Here is a 15,096-nt window from a genome sequence, read left to right as displayed (position 1 = left end):
GTTATTGCTTGCAGGCAGCCGATACTTCATCTAGGCTAATAGAGGAGAAGCAACTGAAAGCCAAGTCATGAAAGGAAATCAAAGATTGTGCTACCACACCTAGTTCCCTAGGGTCTTCGATTTCCCTTTAGACCGGAATTTTGATTTCTTTTCAATACTTGGTTGTGTTCAAAATATTGTAATTATTAGTAGTAATGCGGTATTTGAAACAAAAATTTTGGTTGTGGGCGTCACCTTTATAAATTTCCGTCAATTTTAAAATTGAAATTTAAGAAAAGATCCAAATTGAAAGGAGTTAAGATGAACATTGAAATTTGGAGGTATCTTTTTTGTTAAAAAGATATCAACTTGAGGAGTAATGTTATAAGTCTTTATAGTGTCTTTATAAAGTCATCTCAAATGTGATGTGGCTTTTAAAATTACCGTTGAATTTGAGATGTGATTTATTGACTTTTGATTTATTGGTTATTTTAAAAGTCGCATCATATTTGGGATGACTCTAAAAAAACTGTAAAAAGACTTATAACATTACTTCAACTTGAGAGGATATGTTGCTATACTTCAATTATGCATACTTCATTTATGTTGCTTTCATTACCCATTGACTGATTTAAATCATTACTAGTATGATAATAAATTTGATTTGCAATATTCACATGCACATGCACTTCTTTCCATTCCAACTACTTTGAAATTGTCACTTAAATTTAGGGACACAACTAGAATTTTAAGTTAAAATTTTGGGAATACAAAGTTAAAATTTAAAAAGATTATAAGAGTAGTTTGTTTATTTTTTTTAAATAAAAAATAAAAATTGAAGAAAGACATTCCAACTTGGGGCTGACCGCCCCGATTAAATCCATGGTCATGCATAAACATCATGGAGAATTGAGAAAGAGTAAATATGCCAAAAAAACAAAAAGGAAGAGGAAGAGGAACTTGTCCTCTTACACAGGAAAAAGAAAACAATAAAGAAAGGAAGCACGCTAGCTGGACACTTTGGTTTCCCTTTGTGATATGAACACAAGGTCCAAGTTGTTCACGCGTTCAAATTGGATCACCAATTTCCACGTTCAAAGATCGATGGGCATAAATAATGTATTTGGATCACTCATTTCCACCCTTTGCCATTTTCCACTTCTCACCAACTCTCGATCCTTAGGTCATGGCTGCCGGTGCCTACACCTCTTCATCTTCTTCCTCCCATTTCAACTGGAAGTATGACGTTTTCTTGAATTTCAGAGGTGGAGACACGTGCAAGAATTTTACCGACCACCTCTATTTTACTCTAAAAGATGCTGGAATTAATACCTTCAGAGATGACGACGAGCTCCGAAGAGGAGAAGGTATTACATCCGAGCTATTGTCGACAATGCGAAGGTCCAAAATCTCTCTCATCGTCTTCTCCAAGAACTACACGGATTCTAGGTGGTGCTTAGATGAACTTGTGGAAATCATGGAGTGTGGAAGAACAATGAGGCAGCTGGTTCTACCTATCTTCTACAATGTTGAACCGTCCGAAGTGCGCAACCAGACGGGTAGTTTTGCGCAAGCATTTTCGGAACATGAAGAGCATTACCGGTTGGACAAAGACAAGGTGCTCAGCTGGAGGAGAGCTCTGTATAAGGCTGCTAGTTTGTCTGGGTGGAAGTTAGATAGCACAGATGGGTAAGTGCGCTAGCTCTAGCCAATCATTTTTAGATATTTAACTTTACTACTATAGATTTTAAATTTGTTGGACAAAAACAATATGATTAATCAAGTTGAATTAATCTCAATGAACGACAATCTTGCAAGGGCAATTGAAGCGCGAGGAGAAGAGTCGTTCAATATTATGCCTTGCTTTCCCACATGTGACTCATTTCTATAGGAAGTTTACTGAACGATTTGATGCTTTCAGAGATTTAATTGAAACAGGAAAAAGTATAGGGAATGATAAAATTCTTTGATGACCATGCATAACTTGGAGGGTATAACAGAGAAATTTTGTAATAATATTTCTCCAGCCATTCACGATAAAAAGAGAAATTTTAGCAACTAATAAAGTTGATTACTCACAAATGATTGCATAGATTCACGTATAAATGCAACATAATTTTTTGGTATCTAAAGTTTAGTTTCTTCAAATTTGGCCCAAATAGTGTCTTAGGGGTACTGGCCAAAATATGCTCTGATTTTTTATCTGTCATCATAAAATATTTACTATATTCAAATGCTTACTTCTATGATTTCACTCTACCTAACTTCCAAAATAATTTGCAGGTATGAAGGCAAATTTATAGGCAAATTGTTGAAAAGGTTTCAAGGGAAGTCAAAAGCACATTATATGTCGCACTCTATCCAGTTGGAATAGATTCTTGTTTGAAAGACATCACTTCATTGTTAAGGGCTGGAGATGATGCTGTCTGCATTGTAGGAATTTTGGGAATTGGCGGAATGAGAAAAACAGCCATTTCTAAAGCCATATGTTAGAAATGGGTCTTGGGCCTAACTCAACTCAAAAGCTAGCTTTTGGGAAGAGCTTAAAGACCATTTACCACTTGTGACAAAGCCTAACCCAATTAATTGGCTGTGGCCCACCGTCACCCATTGTCGCACGTGTTGGCTTGGATGTCCTCCCGCCACACGTGAGGGGGCGTGTTGGAAGTCCCACATTGCCTGGGTATTAAGGAGATTGTCCATTTATAAGGTGAGGGGAAACCTCAACTCTTGAGCTAGCTTTTGGGTTGAGTTAAGCCCAAGACCCATTTCTAACATGGTATCAGAGCCTAACCCAATTAATTGGCTGTGGCCCACAGTCACCCATTGTCGCACGTGTTGGCTTGGATGTCCTCCCGCCACACGTGAGGGGGCGTGTTGGAAGTCCCACATTGCCTGGGTATTAAGGAGATTGGCCATTTATAAGTTGAGGAGAAACCTCAACTCTTGAGCTAGCTTTTGGGTTGAGTTAGGCCCAAGACCCATTTCTAACATAACCAATTTATTCGTAGTTTTGAAGGTAAAAGTTTTCTTGCAAATATTAGGGAAACTTCTAAGCAACCTTATGGCCAGGTTCGATTACAGGAACAACTTCTTTCTGATATCTTGAAGACAAGAAAGATAAAGGTGAATAATATTGATAAAAGAATTACTATGATACAAGAAAGACTTCATGGTAGAAGAGTACTTGTTATACTTGATGATGTAGACCAGTTGGAGCAACTCAATGCCATAGCTAGAAGTCGTGACTAGTTTGGCTCAGGAAGTAGGATTATTATAACAACTAGAGATGAGCAAATCCTAAAGGCGCTTCAAGTGGGCGAAGTATATACAACCAAAGAAATGAGTGAAAAGGAATCTCTAGAACTCTTTAGCTGGCTTGTCTTTAGGAATAAATATCCCACTGAAGGTTATATGGAATTATCAAGAAGTGTCGTGGCTTATTCTGGAGGATTACCACTAGCTCTTGAATTTTTGGGTTATTTTCTATTCTCTAGGAGCATGCAGGATTGGAAAGACACATTGGAGAAATTGAAAAGATCCCTAATGATCAAATTCAAACAAAACTTAGAATAAGCTTTGATGCATTAAGTGACAGTATTCAAAAAGATATATTCCTTGATATATTATGTTTCTTTATCAGAATGGACAAAGACTATGTTACACAAATATTGACTACTTGTGGTTTTTTCGCAAAGATTGGAATTCATATCCTGATTGAGCGGTGTCTTCTTTCAATTGATAAGAAAAACAAGCTCATAATGCATGATTTGCTCCGAGACATGGGAAGACAAATTGTTCGTGAAGAACGCCCCAACATACCAGGAAAGCATAGTAGATTATAGTTTCATAAGGATGCACTTGATGTATTGGCAAAGCATGAGGTAAGAACTTCCACTAGAAAAAAATAAAAATAAAATAAGGATGATTTATTTTTTATCCTAAATTATTAACCTATTTAAATCATCTATGAAATTGAAATTATTGCAATTCATCCCTTAAGTTGAAATTTCTGTTTTGATTTTCTCCTTAGTTAAATCCACCAATTAATTTGGATCGAAAGTATAGAATGTGAGATGCACGTGCATCTAGACCCTACAAAATGACAAATTTGCTCCTAACCCAAGTTTGGAAAACTATATCATTACCCTACTAGTGTTTACAAAATGATGATAGTTAGGCAACCCAGCATCTACTATAATTCTACTATAATTCTTTGGACCAAAATCTACTATAAATCTTAAAGTTGTAACCATTCATTTTAATTGTACAACTACTAGTGTTGTTCTTTGTTTATTCCAATGAAACGGTACGTTCCGGATAGAGTTGTAAGGAAATGATTGGTTTTGATTCCCATATCTCATTTCAAGGGAGAATTTACCATTTCACAAGGCCCATATTTGTTTTCTTTGCTAACTTCATTCTACTATTTTGTTTACTTTCAAGCATGCATGGTTATATTAAAGTAAGTTGGCCGCAGTTAAATGAAATACTCGACAATAATGCATGCAATTGTTGGCTCAAATATTGGTGAGAGGATTAGAAAAATTGGGCATTTTCCTTGTTATAATTTGAGGGTGTAAAGTATAGGTTACATATTACTTGCTTCGTAAGGGGAGGCTATGGTAGATTATTATTATTATTAGGGAAAAGTTTAGATACTTTTCTCAAACTACCACCAAATTTATAATGTCTTTCCAAAACTTTCAATTGGGATAATGTCCCCCTCAAACTATTAAAATATTGTCAATGTCCTTCATAAGACTAGCAAAAAGACAAAAATGACTATAGATTTTTTTAATAAGACAAAAATGTCCTTATAAATTTGAAACAAAAAATTAATTTTTTAATTTTAATTTTTAAATTTAATTTTTTTTAATAAAAAAAAGATTTTTTTATTTTTTATTTTTTAAAAACGAAAATTTTTATTTTTTATTTTAAAAAAAACACGGAAATTTTTAAATTTTTATAAAACGAATTTTTTTATTATGAAATTAAAAAAAAAATTGACCAATCTTGGATTTATGTTTTTTTTTTTTTTAGTTTAATTATATTTTATAGAATTTTTTCATATTTTTTATTTTATTTTATTAAAGGTAGTTTCGTCATTGGGGGAACATTGACATTTTTTGGCAATTTGGGTGGGACATTGTCACAGTTAAAAGTTTGAGGAGTACATTTTCAATTATGTGGTAGTTTGAAAAGGGTATGTTATTATTATTATTATTATTATTATTATTATTATGTAAGGGGATAATTGTATTTTTACACATGTAATGCAGAGTATATTGGTAAGAAAATGTAAAATTGGTCATGTGGAAAACTTTTCATTCAATTTAACAAAAAAATATTAACATAAAAGTGTTGCTTAGTTTGAGGGGGTTGATTGTCATATTTTAAACTTTGAAAGGTATTTGCAAGGGAAAAACATAAAAAAGCCCCTCAAACCAATAGCTGTTTTTTAAAGAGTCCCAAAATGTTCAAAAGGTGATAAAGTAGCCCATCAAACTACTAAAGTACGTCAAAAAGGCCACTCATTTTTTTATATTCCAATAATACCCTCATTCTTCCAAAGAACCTTTTTTTTTTTTTTTTGTATTTATTCTCCCATTGGTTTTAAAAAAAAAAATAGTTTTTTTTTTTATAATTATTTTATTATTTTATTTTTTAAAAGAATAGGGGTATTATAGGAATATAAAAAAATAAGTGACCTTTTTGATACATTTTGGTAGTTTGATGGGCTACTTTAGTACCTTTTGAACATTGTGTGACTCTATCGCAAACGATTGTTAGTTTTGGGGGCTTTTTTATATTTTTTCCCTATTTTCAAATAGAGTGTTAGTTCAAAGGAATATGTTTTGTTTTCCCTTTCTGTTTTTTATAAGTGCATTAAAAAACTCTCAGCTTTAATATATTTGATTTAAAATTGCATCACACCAATCTTTTTCTTAATAGGGACCAAAAGCTGTTGAAGGACTTATCGATAAAATCCTTGACAACTTTGCTAGCTTATAGATAACACTGCCATAAGACAAGTGTCACCTACCATAGTACAACCTCGAAAACTTGTCGCTGTGTGGGTGTAAAGGATCACCATCCAAGTCACTCCTTTCACTCTTTTGGTGTTGGATATTCCCAAGGAAAAGTTTCAAATCAGTCAATGTGTTGCCTGCTTCATTACAAGGCTTGAACTCACTAAGATATTTAAATCTCAATAATTGCAATTTATCAGATGATACAATTCCTAAAGATCTTGGGAGTTTATGTGCCCTTCAATCATTAAATCTAGAAAACAATCATTTTCATAGCCTACCATCGAGCATTGGTGACCTTCCGAAGCTTAAAGATCTCCGTTTGCGTAATTGCACAAAGCTTCAATCAATTCCAGATTTACCACCAAGTTTGTTTGGGGTGGATGCATCATACTGCACGGCGTTGGAAAGATTCCCAAATCTATCAAATATCTTACATTTGGAAGAGATGTACCTCAGTAACTGCAATAAATTAGCCGAGATTACAGGCTTGGATAAGATGTTGAAGCGCAATTGCTTCATTATCCTGGAACGATGCAGCAATTTAAAAAATAATTTTAAACAAAGCATCCTACGTACAGGTTCTCTCTCTCTCTCTCTCTCTCTCTCTCTCTCCCATTTTAACAATTTAAAAAATAATTTTAAACAAAGAATCCTACAGGTTCTCTCTCTCTCTCTCTCTCTCTCTCTCTCTCTCTTATTTTTTTATAGTACTACTTATATACATAATGCTTTTGGTGGTTACAGGAATGGACTTTGAGTGGAGTTGGTAGTAAGCGTGGCATTTTTCTCCCTGGCAATGACATACCTGATTTGTTTACGTATAAGGATGAGGGATGCTCTGTATGTTTTGAAGTGCCTCTCATCGATCATTGATCGTAATATGGAATGGTTCACTTTATGCATTGTTTATTCATCATGTGACTATTCCAAGATAGGGTACACCGAAGATCTTCCTATCATTTCCGTAATCAATAAAACCAAGAGTACCTTTAAGCAAAATGAAAGTTCATATAGAATTACTCTGGAATTTTCGCATGAAGATCAGATTTGGCTATTCAATTTTGATAGCAGTGAGTTCAATTTGGAGGCCGGTGACGAAGTCGAGGGCCAGAAATCGTTGTTAAAAAGATAGGGGTTTGCCTAATATACGACATGGATATTGATGAAAAAATGATTCATTAAGGATGCCATTTTTGTTAGTGACGATGAAGATGCGTCCATAAATCAGGTTGCAATCAAGTCTAAAAGAGGCCTTGGTGATGATGAAGCAAATCAAGCATAATCAAGCCATGCATGCATAGTTGCTTTGACAGCGATGGAGAGCCTAAAAGATTGAGGTATGATCATAATTCTGAAATGAGAATAGATGACGTTTGAAGAAGGAAAGCTCATATCACAATAAGTAAGTGCATTTCATGATTCTTTCTCATTCGGACCCTTTTGATTTTTTCGCTAATTATTTTAATTATGAATCTTGGTTTCTTGAGATTTGATCTATATTCAAAGATTTCAATATCGATTCTCATTTTTCTTTTCATATTTTTTATATTGATTATGAAGTTGTTTCAAAGATTTTTGGAGGCTTCGGTGGAGTACTTTCAATCTTTATTTGATTTTCTGTCATTTTTCGTGGGTATTTTTGTTATTTATTTGTTCAGATATCTCTATTAATTCATGCCTTATATTTTTGTTATTGTTTTGATCTTTTTCGTTATTGTTTCCGTATGTTTTGCAGTAGTTATGTTGGTTTATAGAAATATTATATGAATTTAGTGATAATGGAGTAGAAATTATGTGAAGCATCTTGTTGATATAATCGAACCGAACCGAGCCGAGTATTGAATATTCAAGCTCAGTTTGTTTAATTTTTTTCGAGCACGAGCCGAGCTCGAGTTTTTCACTGAACTAGATAATCTGTCAAAGCTCTGTTCATTTATTTTTCAGCGGAACTCGAGCTTGTTCACGAGCTACCCAATTAATTTTATTATTTCATATATAAAGTAAATGTCGGTTCAATTTTTTTTTCTTCAAATTATTAGCTATTTAATTGTTGTTAAGATTTATTTTTTGGGTAATTAGAGAAATTAAGTCAAATATTAAATAATCTAATCTCAATTTATATGTTTACCTTATAGCGCGTGCGCGCGCGCGCGCGCACACACACACACACATATATATATATATATATATATATACACATAAACTCACTTATATTCAACTAATATATATTAAATTATAAACAACATTTCTTTTTATTTTTTTAAATACTTAACATGTTCTCATTAAAAAGTAAAGAATAATATTATAAAAATAATCAAAATAAAGTTATACGAGCTTGTACGAGGCGAGCAAAGCTTATACGAGCCGAGCCTAAATTTATACGAACCTGAATTTTTTGTTCAAGATCTGTTTGTTTAATAAACGAACCGATCTCGAGTCGAGCTAATCCAAGCCAAACCCAAACATGTTCACGAGTAGCTTTCCTTGCTTACGGCCCTAATAACACCGTACCTTTTTGTTTGGAAAGCCTCTCAAACATTCCAGACCAATCTATTAAATTACTTCTATAAGTTCAAAAAAATTTATAGTAAAAGAAACACATTGTTGCAGGCAGTGAAGACTTTTGGGATCATGTTGGCGCAATGTTGCCCTTTAACCAGAATTTTTGTAGGACAAATTAAAAAATTAGGGAAAAGTCATTGTAGCTCTTTTTGGTAACCATATTTCTTATAGGGCAGCTTTAAATGAAAAAAGTCAGTAAAAATCTGAATATAAAATGAATATAATTTACATATATCAAGTACCCTTTCTTCCATTCCTTTTCCCCTATTTGAATATAAAAAAAAATAAAAAGTGTCCTTTCTTCCTGAAGATCAAAGGGCTCAAAGGGCTCATCCTGGTCACTGAAGATGAAGGAAAAGACAAGTCAAGAAAGGTAATCAAAGATTGTGCTACCACACCTAGCCATGGCCGCCTCTGTTTGTGTAGATTTCGTGTAAGTGATGGGTTGGGGGGGAATTTTGATTTCTTTCAAGATATATATTGTACTGAAATGTTGATTGCTGCAGAATGCTTGTTGCCAAGTTTCTTTCATTCTCTCTAGTTTGTGTATGTAGTTTTTGGTTTGGTGATATAATAATAATTATAATAACTTAGAAATTAAATTTGGACTCTTGAAAAAACTACCAAAAATCTCTAGCTTTTTTTTTTTTTTTTAACAATACCTAAGTTGTATCCAAATTTTGGTAGGTTTGGTACGAAAAATGACTATTTTATTGTAAAAATGAGCAGCTTTAATTGAAAATAGAAGGAGGTGGAAATCATGGAATCAAATAACTTCGGAATAATCATTCCCTCATGGGTAATGAGAATGGCTATTCCAAGTGTTAGAGTATATGATAAGGATTCTATCATTACCATATACTCTAAGAGCATCTCTAGCATCATTATGTAAAATAGCTAATCAAATGGTAAAATTCTCTATTTTGACTACTGTTTTTTTATATACACCTCAACAGATTATTTATTATATTCTCTATTTCTACTTAAATATTCTTTTTCTTATCTTTTTTATTATATTCGTCCCAAAACCCTTTGTTCCTCTTCTTCTCTCCCAACCCTTTGATTCCCACTCACACCACCACAAACCCAGAAGCAGCAAAAGCCAGAATGGGTGTTTGTTCTGCAATATAATTATGGGTTATATTTCCTTTGTGTTTCAGTTGACCAACTGTTTGGGCTAGGAGAGTGAGGAATATGTTTTACGTCAACCCAGACCAAAGAGATTGAGCAACAAAGAGACAGGGAGGAGAGAAAAGAGAAACAATAAAACATTTTAAAATTTACCTTTGAATGATCACTGTAGCAAAATCATGGTTTAAGCAAAACAAAAAGTGAACCTAAAAATATTAGCTTCAAAATCTGCAATAAAAGTAGTTTGTAATGTTTGGTGTAGGAAACTAACAAAGTATTGTTCCAATGGTCTCCAAATATAAGATTTTGTTTCAAATATAATAAATAAAAAGCAAAAAAAAAAAAAAAAAAATCTTGTTGGGAGTTATATGAATTGTGTATTAACAAACGAGTGGTGTTAGAAAGTACTACTACCAATTTACTATGAAGTCTTCTACAATCTAATGTGACAATCTATAATTAATCAAATAATTAAGTAAAAAGTTTAGCTGATCAATTTATTTTACTGTTTGTGGTGCGATTTTTTTTACTCTTGAAACCCCGATGTAAAGCCTGAAGTTAGGGTGATTTTGAAGAAATTTAAGCATTCACATTGGCCTCAACAAATTAGTATTTTGGCTATTTTAAATAGCAATGTAACAAATAATGCTTCACATTTGGCTCAATAAAATGACTAAGAATTTGTTGAGCTGCTACATACTACTCAGGAAATTTGCTAAGCACTGTAGCTCAACAAATCCTTATTTATATTAATAATAAAAGTAATCTTGCTCCCTCTCTTTTTTAGGAATATGAAAAGTAGATAAAGAAATAATATTTTAAATGAAAAAGTGAAAGTGAATAGCTAAAATGTTGAACCAGATGTAGATAATTTGAAAAAGTTGATATCTAAAATAAAAATAAAAAAATGTGTTTTTAACTAAATATTTGTTGAGCCGGATGTAAATGCTCTTAGGCTACCATAATCAATTATCTTCATATCCGCACTGGGATTTGAATTTGCAATTGAAAAAATAATAATAGTAACAAAAAATAAATAAATAAAAAACAATAATAATAATAATAAATAAATAAAAAGAAAATATACTTTTTATGAGGAGTTTCTCAGAGAATGTGGTCTTAAGTAGGGAAAGAAATGCATGTGCCCAATTAGTTTAGTTGACAAAGAATAGCTAAAGTCTTAACCAATTTGGGAACAAGGTCTAACGAAGACCCTTTAATTGTAAGTTAATTAATTTGAATTGCATTATTCACATAAACATGCACCTTCATTCGATTCGAGCTACTTCGAAATGAATCCATGGTCATACAAAAAACATCATGGACTAGGTTTAATATGCCATAAAAAGTTCAAACAGAGCTTTGGGGGCAAGAAAAAAACACAGAGCAGGGAAGAACGGCTTCACTGTTTTTCCCTCCTCCCACTTCCTTGTCCCTCTCTCTCTTCCTCTCCCTAGTAGTAGTACTCGGTGTCTTCTCTATAATCTCTTTTAGTCTCCGTTTTGGTAGTTTTGTTTTAGATCTAATTTGTAGATCTAGATCTAGATCTACTACTTCATACTCAGATCTACTTGTTCCGATCGGCTTCTCCGCATTCCATTGCTTCTTTGTTGATCAACTAACGGAGTCTCGCGTGTCGGAGTTTGTTTGTCACGTGCCAAGTCGTGTCTTCCTAAGGATGTCTACGAGGCCGTGCTCCTCTACTACTGCTTCTGGTGAGATTTTGTTGTTTTTAATTTTTCACTTTGATTTATTTTTTGTTCTTTTTGTCCTGGCTTTTGGGTCGAGGACGTGAGTTGACTCCTGACCTTTGGGTCAAGGAAGACTAGATTGATGTGAGGAATTATCTCTCACGGCTGTAATGTAAAATATGTTTTGAGAACAAATATTTCCAGCAAGCCCAAATAAAAAGCCCACTATGGTTTAAATGCCACGACCCACTAAGCTGCCAAGCGCATGTTTCCAAACATATGTGTCATCGCTTGGTACGCCCCCCAAATCGTGCCGTTATGCACCATATTATGCTAAACCGATAATCAAGGAAGCGAAGCTCCAACAAACCCAATCTGGGAATAACAAACCAAATTGGGAGATAACTAGCCAGATCTCACTAAAATGAATCCAGGTAAATGAAGGGAGCACCATGCAACCTCCCAGAGATTATTATGGGAGAGATATCCACTTAACAAACTCAATAAGAGATATCCTCTCAACAAACTCAATATCCTAAAAGGAGTCTAGGTGCATGCCAAATCACCAGGCAAACTACCCCAGAGATTATCAAGGAGAAAATTGCTTAACCACTTCCATATATCAAGGGAGTCAAGTGAGTCCCACATGGACTCACCCACTCACTCACAGCCTCTATAAAATGAGGAGCCCACCAACGATAAAAGGACAGGGTGAATTCCATTACTATTCCTCTCAATTTATTATTATCTTTCTTATTATCTACTCTCATTTTATCCAAGTTTCTAACTTAGGCATCAGAGGTGGCACCACCGCTACACCCCCTACTTCACGGTCTGCTACTACTGATCCATTTTTGCTCTTAGCAAGCCTTTGAATCAAGTTACTACCAAGGTTGACAACTGTCTCAACATCTCTCATTCTCCGAAATTTTTAACACCTTTTAGATATGATATTTAACAGTCCGGGGAAGACACAGGAAATGGAGGGGTTGAGGTGAAACTTGAGGAACCCAAATTGCCAAATTTGCTGGTGAAGAGGAGCTCAGATTTCTTTCAAGATCTTGATTCACAAATGGGAGAGGATGATCATAGGTCTACACCAATCAAGTAACTAAATACTACTAAACAAAAACTTGATGCTTTTAAATATAAAAACCCTCGAGAGAGAAAATCGAGATGGCTTGTTCTACAATGGAGATCATGGAGAGAGAGAGAGAAGGGAGAATGAGAGAGATGTAATAGGCAACGAGTAGGCGAGGGATTTTTTTTCTAAAACAAAGGGGCTGTGTTCAAATTTTGAAATAAAATTTGTACACACGTGGCATAATTCAGGCTGTTCATGGAAAGAACGGCTTGGATGGTCAAAATTGGGGATGGGCAATTTCTTTGAAATTGCCGTTGATCCTAATTCGTCTTAGATCTAGTCTGCCCATAACAAATCTGTTTCATAACTTAAGTTGCACATGGATTAACGGATATCATATATGAGATTTGATTGTAAGAATTTTTTGATTATATCTATGACTTTGTAATTTCGTAGCATTTTGCTATTTTTTATCAAAGCTTTATGTCGTGCGATGTAAGAGCTGTTAAGCTCTTGATCTTTTTTTCAATAAATTCTGAAAGATTCCCATTAATATATATATATATATATAACAAAAACAGCAAAACAAAAAACAAAAAACAAAAAACCAAAAACAAAAGGAAGAGGAACTTGTCTTCTTACAGGGAAAACAAAAACAAATAAGAAGTTTGACTTTCCTCTCCCATTGTGATATACTAAAGAACCAAGTTGTTCACGTGTACACGTTGGATCACCAACTTTCACGCCCAATGATGGGCATAAATAATGCATTTGGAAGTTGACCGTGCCTTGTGATCTCCGTGTCCTTCGCCATATTCCACTTCTCACCAACTTCTCTTTGGACCATGGCTGCCAGTACCTTCCTCTCTTCATCTTCCTCCTCCCATCCCAGCTGGACCTACGACGTTTTCTTGAGTTTTAGAGGCGAAGACACGCGCAAGAATTTCATTGACCACCTCTATTTTGCTTTAAGAGATACCGGAATCAATACCTTTAGAGATGACAACGAGCTCCGAAGAGGAGAAGATATTACATCCGAACTGTTGTCGGCAATACAAAGGTCCAAAATCTCTGTCATCGTCTTCTCTAGTAACTACGCGGCTTCCAGGTGGTGCCTGGAGGAACTTGTGAAGATCATGGAGTGCCGAAGAACAGTGAGGCAGCTGGTTTTGCCTATCTTCTACGATGTTGAACCCTCGGATGTGCGCAACCAAACGGGTAGTTTTGCGAAAGCATTTTCTGAACATGAAAAGCGTTACTTGTTGGACATAGATAAGGTGCTCAGGTGGAGAAGAGCTCTGATTGAGGCTGCTAATTTGTCAGGGTGGGATCTAAGAAACACTGCAAACAGGTAAGTGCGCTCTAAACAATCATTTTTAGATCTTTGACTTTCTCTTATAGATTTCAAATTTGATGGACAAAAATAATGATAATAGCAGGATGGAACCAAAAGGAAAAAGACTGAATGTGATAAGAGTTTATGTTCAAATTTTCCCAAAGAACTAGTAATAAAATCTAATCAAAGCAGTGCTACGAATAATAGATGCAGCGAATATCAAGACAGAATAAGTTAAAGTTAACAAGGTTAAATTTGTTTAATACAAATGTATCCGAAAGCATTTTTCATATTTTGTACTACAGCACATTCATGTATACTGCCCACTTTTTTTATTTTCTAGCTATTTTATGCTTCTTTTCATTCGTTCTTTTGGTCCAATAGAGGTCGAATGGGCTACATGACAAGAGCGAGGTAGAACTTTATCTTTAGAAGTCTCAAGGTTTAGTTGGGATATGATGTATACATTTTTGTATTAAAAAAAAAAAAAAAAAGGAAATTTAGAAGCTAGTTGATACTCACAAATGTTTAAATAAAATCAAATTTGGCCCAAGTAGTATTTTAGGTACTAGTGTCTTTAGGGAGAGTGGCCAAAATATGCTCTTAGCTTTTATCTGTCATCATGAAATATTTACTATATTCAAATGCTTACTTGTACCAAACTTTCCAAATAATTTGCAGGCATGAAGCCAAGTTTATTAGGAAAATTGTTAAAGAGGTTTCAAGAGAACTCAACAGCACATACTTATATGTCACACTCTACCCAGTTGGAATAGATTCTCGTGTGCAAGACATCACTTCATTGCTAAGGGTTGGAACCAATGATGTTCGCATTGTAGGAATTTGGGGAATGGGAGGAATGGGGAAAACAACCATTTCTAAAGCCATATATAACCAATTTTTTCATAATTTTGAAGGTAAAAGTTTTCTTGCAAATATTAGGGAAACTTCTAAGCAACCCGATGGTCAAGTTCGATTGCAAGTGCAACTCCTTTCTGATATCTTAAAGACAGGCAAGATAGAGGTAAATAATGTTGATAGAGGAATTATTATGATACAAGAAAGACTTCGCAATAGAAGGGTACTTGTTATACTTGACGATGTAGACCAGTTGGAGCAACTCAATGCCATAGCAAGAAGTCGTGATTGGTTCGGCCCAGGAAGTAGAATTATTATAACAACTAGAAATGAGGAATTGCTAAAGGCACTTGAAGTGGATGGAGTATATACAACCAAAGAAATGAGTGAAAATGAATCTATGGAGCTCTTTAGTTGGCA

General features: G+C 34.3%; 2 protein-coding genes across 2 annotated transcripts in view; one reads left to right on the top strand and one right to left on the bottom strand.

Annotated features, from left to right (window-relative positions):
- Positions 1-15,096, bottom strand: part of LOC132182863 (disease resistance protein RPV1-like) — a 107,453-nt gene that overhangs the window by 82,233 nt on the left and 10,124 nt on the right. The window lies entirely within an intron of this gene.
- On the top strand, positions 13,138-14,076 carry LOC132183256 (TMV resistance protein N-like). The gene has a single exon (XM_059596659.1). The coding sequence runs from the start codon at positions 13,328-13,330 to the stop codon at positions 13,835-13,837; it is 510 nt and encodes a 169-aa protein (XP_059452642.1). The 5' UTR covers positions 13,138-13,327; the 3' UTR covers positions 13,838-14,076.

The sequence above is a fragment of the Corylus avellana genome, chromosome ca5, assembly GCF_901000735.1.
Source record: "Corylus avellana chromosome ca5, CavTom2PMs-1.0".
Lineage (NCBI taxonomy): Eukaryota > Viridiplantae > Streptophyta > Magnoliopsida > Fagales > Betulaceae > Corylus > Corylus avellana.
Note: the sequence above shows the minus strand (reverse complement) of the source record. Positions and strands in the feature narration are given on the sequence as shown.

Bases quoted from the DNA above. Each gene is read 5' to 3' on its own strand.
- LOC132183256 (XM_059596659.1), top strand. From the start codon at position 13,328: ATGGCTGCCAGTACCTTCCTCTCTTCATCTTCCTCCTCCCATCCCAGC.